Source organism: Calypte anna, chromosome Z, assembly GCF_003957555.1.
Source record: "Calypte anna isolate BGI_N300 chromosome Z, bCalAnn1_v1.p, whole genome shotgun sequence".
Classification (NCBI taxonomy): domain Eukaryota; kingdom Metazoa; phylum Chordata; class Aves; order Apodiformes; family Trochilidae; genus Calypte; species Calypte anna.
Genome location: NC_044274.1, coordinates 10,580,063 through 10,588,000, shown reverse-complemented (window position 1 = coordinate 10,588,000; position 7,938 = coordinate 10,580,063). Strand labels below are relative to the sequence as shown.

The window sequence follows — 7,938 nt, the reverse complement described above, 5'->3', positions numbered from 1 at the left end:
GCAGTGCTGCCACAGCGAGATGGTACCAGTGAAACATCTTCAGAAGATGTCCTGGAGGAAATTGAAGGGAGAGGAAATATGCTGAGATCTGGAGCGTGCAGCAGGGACCAAAACCTGCCCCATGGATGAGCAGAATCTACAAACTCTGACATAAAAGAGTTGTTCTATTATGATCCTGCATGGAGCAAAAGTGGAGGGTTCAGTTGCATCCCACTGTGTGGAAAAGCAAAGTCTTTGTATGTGCAAATACAGCCCAGCACCAATGCCCTGTGTGATGGGGCAGTAGGTGTGCAAGGGAGGTCGATGCCCCCCTGGACATTCTGCAGGAAAGGTTTGGATGTCGGAGTTGTGTCAAGCAGAGCAAAAAAAGTTAGGAGAGATTGGCAACCCGCTCTGGAGCAGAAAGGCTTCAGTGACAGCAGAAAGTAGCCAGGCAAGACAGAAAAAAAAGATGTCTGGGACCCAGGCCAAATGATTGGCTCAGGTCATTACCTAGCACAGATGATACTCTGGGCTTGCTCCAGCAGTGGAGACTGACGGGCTGCAATGATGGGCTGAGCTCCAGCAAGGCTCACCTAAAGACTCCCACACCAGGTTTGGCCAGACATCTTGTGCTGTTCCTGAAATGCAGGTGCTGCAGCAGCTCCAGGCACGACCAGGGCTGTTTCTGGGCCTCGTGCTAGAGAGTCTATGGTTTCCTTTTGGTGCTCTCTCCACAGCCCTCCTGGGGTCTGCCATGGTCTTGAGAGAAGAGATGAGGTGGAGAAGTGGGTGGTGGGCAACAGTGGCTCCTACCCTCCCTGACCCATCCTGACCTCGGTCCTGACCCAGTTCTGACCATACCCTGGCACACAGGCCAGAGCCTCCTCTCAGCCCTTTCTTCTTGCACTGAGTTCCCAAGTGCCCTCCTTTCCCTGTTCTCCATCTTGCTGACTGGAGATCCTCAGCCTTGGGGAGTCCTTGTGCTGCTGGTCTTCCTTCCACTTCCCAAACCTCCAGGTTCCTTCACTTCCCTCCCATCCTGCTACAGATTGCAGATTTGTTCCTGGGCTGCAGCTCTCCAAGGTGCAGTGGAAGAGGATCTTGTCTCCTCTGAGGATGACCTGCATGGGGGCAAACACAGTCATGTCCCAGAGCTGCACCAGACCAAGAACCTCACAGTCTCCTCTACCTGATGTCAGCCTAGCTGTCAACAGAGCAGTCCCCAGGGTTTTTGGTCCACTCCATGTGATTTTGGGCCTGTCTGCAGGTGAGTTTGGTCTGCAGACCCGTGGGGCAACACAGATCTCTGAGCTGTTCTCCAGCCCATTCTCTCCCGAAACCCCTTGGCAGGGTGCAGAGAGAAGGACAGACCATGTGATACAAGGAGACAGAGCCATCCCATCCTGCTACTGCCATCACAACAAGTCCAAGGACACCTGCAGAAAGAACCCAGCTGGGAAACTCTAAAGCCCAAAGGTGTTGCCAAGGGACATGGGCATTTCAAGGACCTTGAGTGATAGCTGCTCACCTTGTGGCATCAAGCAGGACACAGCTGAAGGGTCTGGACCCTGATGCCCATAGCCCTCAGTAATCTCAGCACCAGTGGCACTCAAGGCAACAAGTGTTAGGACCTGGATGGGCTCTGACAGAGTAGGAATTGACACCTTTCTGCAACTCAGCCAGACACTCAGGACTGTCTTTGCATCCTCTGGGCAAAGTCATGGCTTGTTTTTTCCCTTTCTGCAACCCCATTTGAATCAGACTGACCAAGTTCCCTCAATTAGAGGAGATCTACTCAGGCCCTGAGCCCTGTGGGCTGGTGGTGACCCCAGTCTCCATACCACAGAGGGTCTGGGGCTATGATGGGATTGGTGTGGGAGGCACTCTCATGGTGGGAGTTGAGAGGGAAATTGAATCAGCTGCAACTTCTGCCCAGTATTTCCCAATGAAGCGAATGCAGCCAGGCCAGATTCTGCCCCAGGGACTGTCTTTGCCTGGAATATGCTGAAATTCCCCCTTTGCCCATTCCAGCTCCACAGTTCAGAGGTGGAAAGCAGACCATCACAATGCACCCCAGGGAGAATGCCAGAGCCCATGGGCTGCGTGGGGAGCAGCTGATGTGGACTGCTCCTACAACTGGGAGGTCCCTGGGATGTTGGCAGCGTGGCTGGTGGTCCAGAGGCAGAGCCCAGGGATGGAGGTGATGCCCACACAACCCACTTATGTATTGATGTCTTGGACCTTCTCTGGTGATATTCAAAGCCTGCCTGGATGCAGTCCTGTGTAATGTGCTCTAAGTGATCCTGCTTTAGTGGGAGAATTGGACTAGATGATCTCTAGAGGTCACTTCCAACTCTGATGATTCTGTGATGGTTCTGTGGTTTCCCATGAGGATCATCTTCCAAGCATGGTCTCCACTTTAATTAATAACTGCATTATCAAAGTTTCTGCAAGGATGGGTGTTGAGAGATGCTTCATTCTGACTGTGGTGCCCTTAGGGCTGGAGCTCCAGTGCTCCCAAATTGCCCTGGATGAAACTTAATTGGGTCAGCACACAGGATGATCTCCCCTCTTCCCAAATCACGCTGGACCCCCTGGCCATTCTCTGCCCACGTAAACTTCTGGAGAGCCTGGACCCCAAAACTTCTTCTCTTCCCCATCTATACTGTCTCTCCAGGTCCCCAAGGCTCAGCCCTGCAAGGAGAATGGGATTGACCTCCCTGCATGCTGCAGCGTTGTTCTTCTGAGATGACCATTCTCTTAGAAATCCCACTGACCCCCGTGAGAGGGGGGAACCCATCACATTCCCCTTTCACAATGTGAGTGGAAAGCCCCTTTCTTCACGCTCCGGTGCCCCTCCTGTAAAGCAGCATTGCCTGGAGAAGCCATGCTTTCACCCACTTGGCACTCAGACAGCTGCTGGGAGGAGGCAGAACATCTCTTTCCTGTTCCTGTGTCAGCAGGGACTGTGGGCAGCACTGGGGCAGGGGGTCCCCTGCAGACAGGAATGATTAGAAGTTTATCTCCTGAGGATGCATTCCCAACACTGAGCATGCTGCTCCCAACTTGAGGTGGGTGGGAGCTCCTTGTGCCTGGAAAATGGCAGGGGACCACCCTGCTTGCCTTGGGGACCAGGACGCCAGAAGTGCCTAGAGGAGGGTCCCACAGGACGGAACCTCTAGCATCCTCAGGTAAGTTCCAGTAGCTGCCAAACCCACAGAACATGCAAACAGATGCGGGTTTGCCATGGGGCAGCATCCCCATCATCCCTCACCAGTCAGTCAGGGCTCTGCTTTTGTGGTGCCCTCTTCAAAAGAGGCTCCAAACTGTTAATCCAGCCCCCGGGGAGGAGCCAGCTCTGGGTTAGGAGTGGTTGCTTCTACAGGTCTGGCCACCAGTAGCCAGGATCTGGAATTCTACCTGCTGTGGCATCCCTTTGGCAGTGCCCGGGGTGATCAAGTGGAGCCCAGGTCACAGAGCCCTTTGTCCCTAAACCCACAGGATGCTGGGAGTGATGACTGACACTAAGTCACTGTGGCTTGTCCCCATGTAGGTGTTTGTGTCTGTGTGAGGTCTGTGCAACCCTCTCTGCTAAGAAAAAGGCATAAGGATGGTGGTCCTGCTTGAGAACTTCTTGGCCCCCAGTGGAGAAATACATTTCCCACTATGAGTGGGAATTTCCTTGGGTGAAACTATGCTGTTGCCTCTCTTCCTGTCCCATGGCCCCTCCAAGAAGAGACTGGCTCTGGAGTCTGTCCAAATCCCTTATGAGGCAGTGGGCAAGAAGCAGAGACCCCTTGCACCCCAACCTTTTCCAGGATGCACGACCTCACTGTTCTCAGCCATCCCACATGGCACCTACCAGGGCTGAAGTAGGCTGGTTAGGGGACATCACTGCAGGTGGCACTCATGCATGGTGTTGAGTCACCAATCTCCAGGAGAAGCAGCCCCAGTCCCTGTACTCCAGGGAAGCTCTGCAGCAGGAGCTCTGCTCTTTGCTTCCTCCAGTGCTGATGCAGCCGGAGGGCTTCTGGCTCCCTGTGCTGTGCACACAGACTCTGTGGGGGATTTCTGCACAAAAAAAAAAAAGAATTGTTTACAAGAAGGTCTGTAGCTGCCTTTGCCCATGAGCCTGATTATGGGGCCACCTGGAAACCAGGATGAATCTTGGCATGTGAGGTGGCAGTCCTAGAGTCAGCTTCGGACGTGCCCCCATGTAGGCACTGGGGAGGGCAGAAGGAGCCAGCCAGGCTCCTGTGATCAGATGGTGAGGCTCAGGGGGAGTCAGGCATCACCCCACTACCAATATGTACCTCCAAAAATGGGGCTGGGGTAAGTTGTCCCTGATAGCATCAAGTGGGTCGAACCTGTGTGGTATCTAATGGGAACATCCCAGAGATGTCTCAGAGGAGGGACTGCAAAGTGCATGGGGTGAGAACGCCCTATGGTAATTGTTCAGGGCCCCAGGGTGATTTCCCAGGAACTCTGGAGCTGCTCTGGTCCTGACCAGCAGCCCTATGGCCTGGGTGCTGGCTGTGGAGAAGGCAGGGGGGTGTTTGGCTCAGGGGAAAGGAGGCTGCAGGGAAAGGAGCTGCGATATGCGGGAACTGCTCAAATATTAAAGCCCAGCCATGCTTAGATGTTGCAACTTCCCACCCTTCTCCAAAGGAAAGTGAAAGCCAGTGGCTGGAAGGATAAATAGGCGTCAGGGAGCACCAGCGGCAGAGTGCACGGAAGCTGTGCAGAGCTTGCCTCTCTCACACTGAGCACCACTGCCTCCAGCTCATCCTCTTCCAGACTCAGCAGCAAAATGCAGCAGCTGCATCTTCTCTGCCTCAGTCTCCTGGTGCTGAGACTTATCCTGGATGGTAAGAGGGAACATCTCAGGCTGCTTTCTTGTGTACTAGAGGGGGTCTATACCTGTTTCTTGCTATTGCATTTCTGGCAGACTTTTAGGGGGACCCATCACCGAGTCTCTATTGCAGCCCTCCTGAGGCCTCTGCTTGTGACCTGCCCCACAGGGACTCCACTTGGTCAGAAGTCCAAGCAGAAGCCTGCAGGGTGCTGGGGATGGAAAGCTGTGCTTGGGAAAGGCCATGGAGCAATCCTGCCTCCCAGTGCCCTAGCCCAGCTTGTGCGTGCTGGGATGAGATGGCCTTGGTCTGCTTCTCCCCTGCACACTTTGAGGAGCATCCCTGGCACCCTCCGGGTCAAGGCAGCTTGGGTGCAGATGGCAGGGAAGGAAGTTTGTTAAGGCAGATACCTTGAGCTGCTCCAGCACACCCTGTTACCTGGGGTTACAGGTAGCCCTGGGCACTACCAGGGCTACTTGATGGGCATTGTCAGTGAGAACCATGATGCTTGTAAGGTGACCCTGCAGTGAAGCACAGGCAGCTGTGTCTCTTGGTGTAGGGTGTGCTGGTCATGGCATAGCTGCAAATCCAATGAATACTCCAGCAAACACTGGAGCCACTCCAAAGGAATGGGCATCTTCAGAACTGCAGTGTCCTTAAGTGGGGTCAAGACCCTGGTCCTGGGGGCTCAGGTGTGCAAGAAGGGCTGCCCTCTGCCAGCCTTCTACTCAACACGTTTACTTTCTGCCAGGAGAAGGGCTCCTGGTGCTGGGGCATTAGGGGTGGGGCAGAAAATCCCCCGGCTACCTGTGCAGCCTGTGCAGAGTGCAAGAGCATCACTCATGGGCACCATCGTGCACCATATCCCCCAGCACCCTGCAGGCTCCCCCTGGGTGAAGGCACAGCCAAGCTGGGGACAGCAACCTCATCCTGCGTGATGTGTTCCTCCTCCAGTGCAGGGCGGGAACAATGTCCTTGACTGCTGCCTGCGGACCAGGGAGACGCACATCCCGGCGCGGATTGTGCGGGATTACCGGCTCCAGCTGGTGCAGGATGGCTGCGACATCCCGGCTGCTGTGTAAGAGCCTCAGGGTGGTGACAGCTGAGGGAGAAGAGCCCCGCGATGGTGATGCCTGAAGGGATAAGAGCCCCGGGATGGTGATGCCTGAGGGACAAGAGCCCCGGGGTTTTAATGGCTGAGGGTTGGACACTGCAGGCGGGTAGGGAGAGAGGCAGAGCTGGGTGGAGGATGGATGGGGAGCTGGGTTTGGTGAGGGAATGAGATAAAGATGTGGAAGAGATCCTGGAGATCAGATGCTCAATCAGAGCTGGACTGACCTGCAGAGAAGAGGAAACCTGGGACAAGATTCAGGGAAGAAAGACATCCCAAGGTGGAGATGGAAGAGAGCAGTGTGGGTGGCAGTGGGTGAGAGCTCGGGCTGTGGCAGGTCATCCCCAGAGTGTCCTGCTCACCTCATCTTGGTTTTTTACCCCCGTGGTCCTCACAGGTTCATCACCACAAAGGGCAAGCGCCTCTGTGCCCCTCCCCAGGCCCCATGGGTACTTCGTCTGCAAGCAAAGCTGAAAACCAGCTCTGCCAGGAGGGTAAGAACCATCCCTGTGCTCAGACAGCAACAGGAGCAGCTGGAGGGTGGATTTGTCTGCCACAAAACAGGCTTGTCCTAGTCTTACTGGGATGCTGGGTTGTTCTATAATGTGCTCTAATGAGGCACAATGCCCCCTCCAACTGGAAACAATATGGTTCCTCTGAAATCCCTCTTCCACCTAAAATAAATGGGGATCTGGGGCTGTTTGGCCCAGTCACCATCTTCTGCACTTAATGCCACCTTGGGCTGAGCCCAACAGATGACACAGGAAAAGGTCCTGGGAACAAATTGCTCCCCACTTCTGCCCTGCAAACTTGGAGCTTGCAGCTCATGCATCTCCGTGGGAAGGCCTTGCAATGAGTTTGGTAGGTGCTGCACTTCCATGGTTCAGCTGAGGGTGGTCACCCCTTGATGACCATTACCAGCCATGGGGATGGAACTCTGAGGGAGGTTCCTGCCCAGAGGATCACACTCATCACACTTGTTCTTCTCATTTCTCAAGGCCAATCCCCAGGGCAAGTAGACTCTGAAGAAACCTGAGACCAGCCCCAGCACCTGTAGTGGAGCCAACTTCCAGCTGTGAATCTGAAGCTTGTGGATACCACCTACTTTCAACTCCATCTGCAAGTGCTTTGGGCTGGGCAGAGCCCTGCCTGCTCTCTCTTCTTCCTTCTGTCTCTGGTGTGGCCCAACAGGCTGCATCAGGCTGAACCAGGGGATGCTGGACCAGAAACTTTCCTTCCTTTGCAGCCTGGAAAATGGTTGATGGATTGTTCTGTGAGAAGAGTTTGGGGGGTCTCAGCTTTCTCTTTACTACAGCAGCTCTAGCACTTGTCTGATCCTTTTGATTTTCATTGTCAAGCCCCAAGCTTAAGTCCTTCTGCATCCCTGGGAAGGGCCTGCCAGGAGGGAAAAGTGTGAGGATGGAGGAGAGGGCTGGAGATGTTCCTCACTGGCCGTGCTCCACTGCTAAGCACAACCTAGATGCCCTTGGGCAGAGCATGGCCAATGTGGTTCCTCTCTCACTCTCTGACTTCCCTGCACTGTTTTATCTCCTGCCCTTCCTTGCACAACTAGAAGCAGAACTATAGTAATGTGGCAATGGCAGAGCAGGCAGGGATGTTGCCCTTGGCCCCTGCTTTCCTCAGGGACACTGTTTCCCTTCTTGGTCCCCCCCCAGCCTGCCTGGGCATGGATGCAAGACCTGTGTTTGTGCTGCTCTCCTAGATCTGCTGAATGCAACCATTTTGTTGTGCAAGCTGCTGCTTTTATCTCTTTTTAATTGTACTGTGATTTTGTTAAAAAAAAAAAAAAAAAAAAAAAAAAAAAAGCCAGTGAGTGGTTTACCTGCCTTGTGTTTGAGCCCAAGGGTGGGGTGTGCAGCCAGTGCTGCCATGACAAAGGGGCTGCTCTGGAGTGCAAGGCTAGGGAAAAGGACATAGGGCTGAGGAACATGTTCTGCAGCAGCTGAGTTGAAGTCTCTCCTGAGAGTCTCT

General features: G+C 54.1%; 1 protein-coding gene across 1 annotated transcript; it reads left to right on the top strand.

The window, feature by feature from the left end:
* Nucleotides 1–4,735: 4,735 nt before the first annotated feature.
* On the top strand, nt 4,736–7,615 carry LOC103532457 (C-C motif chemokine 19). Its single transcript, XM_008498215.2, has 4 exons — nt 4,736–4,850; nt 5,790–5,913; nt 6,344–6,440; nt 6,945–7,615. The coding sequence occupies exons 1-4, from the start codon at nt 4,793–4,795 to the stop codon at nt 6,963–6,965; spliced, it is 300 nt and encodes a 99-aa protein (XP_008496437.1). The 5' UTR covers nt 4,736–4,792; the 3' UTR covers nt 6,966–7,615.
* The last annotated feature ends 323 nt before the right edge of the window (nt 7,616–7,938 follow it).

Bases quoted from the DNA above. Each gene is read 5' to 3' on its own strand.
- LOC103532457 (XM_008498215.2), top strand. From the start codon at position 4,793: ATGCAGCAGCTGCATCTTCTCTGCCTCAGTCTCCTGGTGCTGAGACTT. The intron at 4,851-5,789 runs GTAAGAGGGAAC...TTCCTCCTCCAG, and splicing joins GCTGAGACTTATCCTGGATG to TGCAGGGCGGGAACAATGTC. The intron at 5,914-6,343 runs GTAAGAGCCTCA...TGGTCCTCACAG, and splicing joins TGCGACATCCCGGCTGCTGT to GTTCATCACCACAAAGGGCA.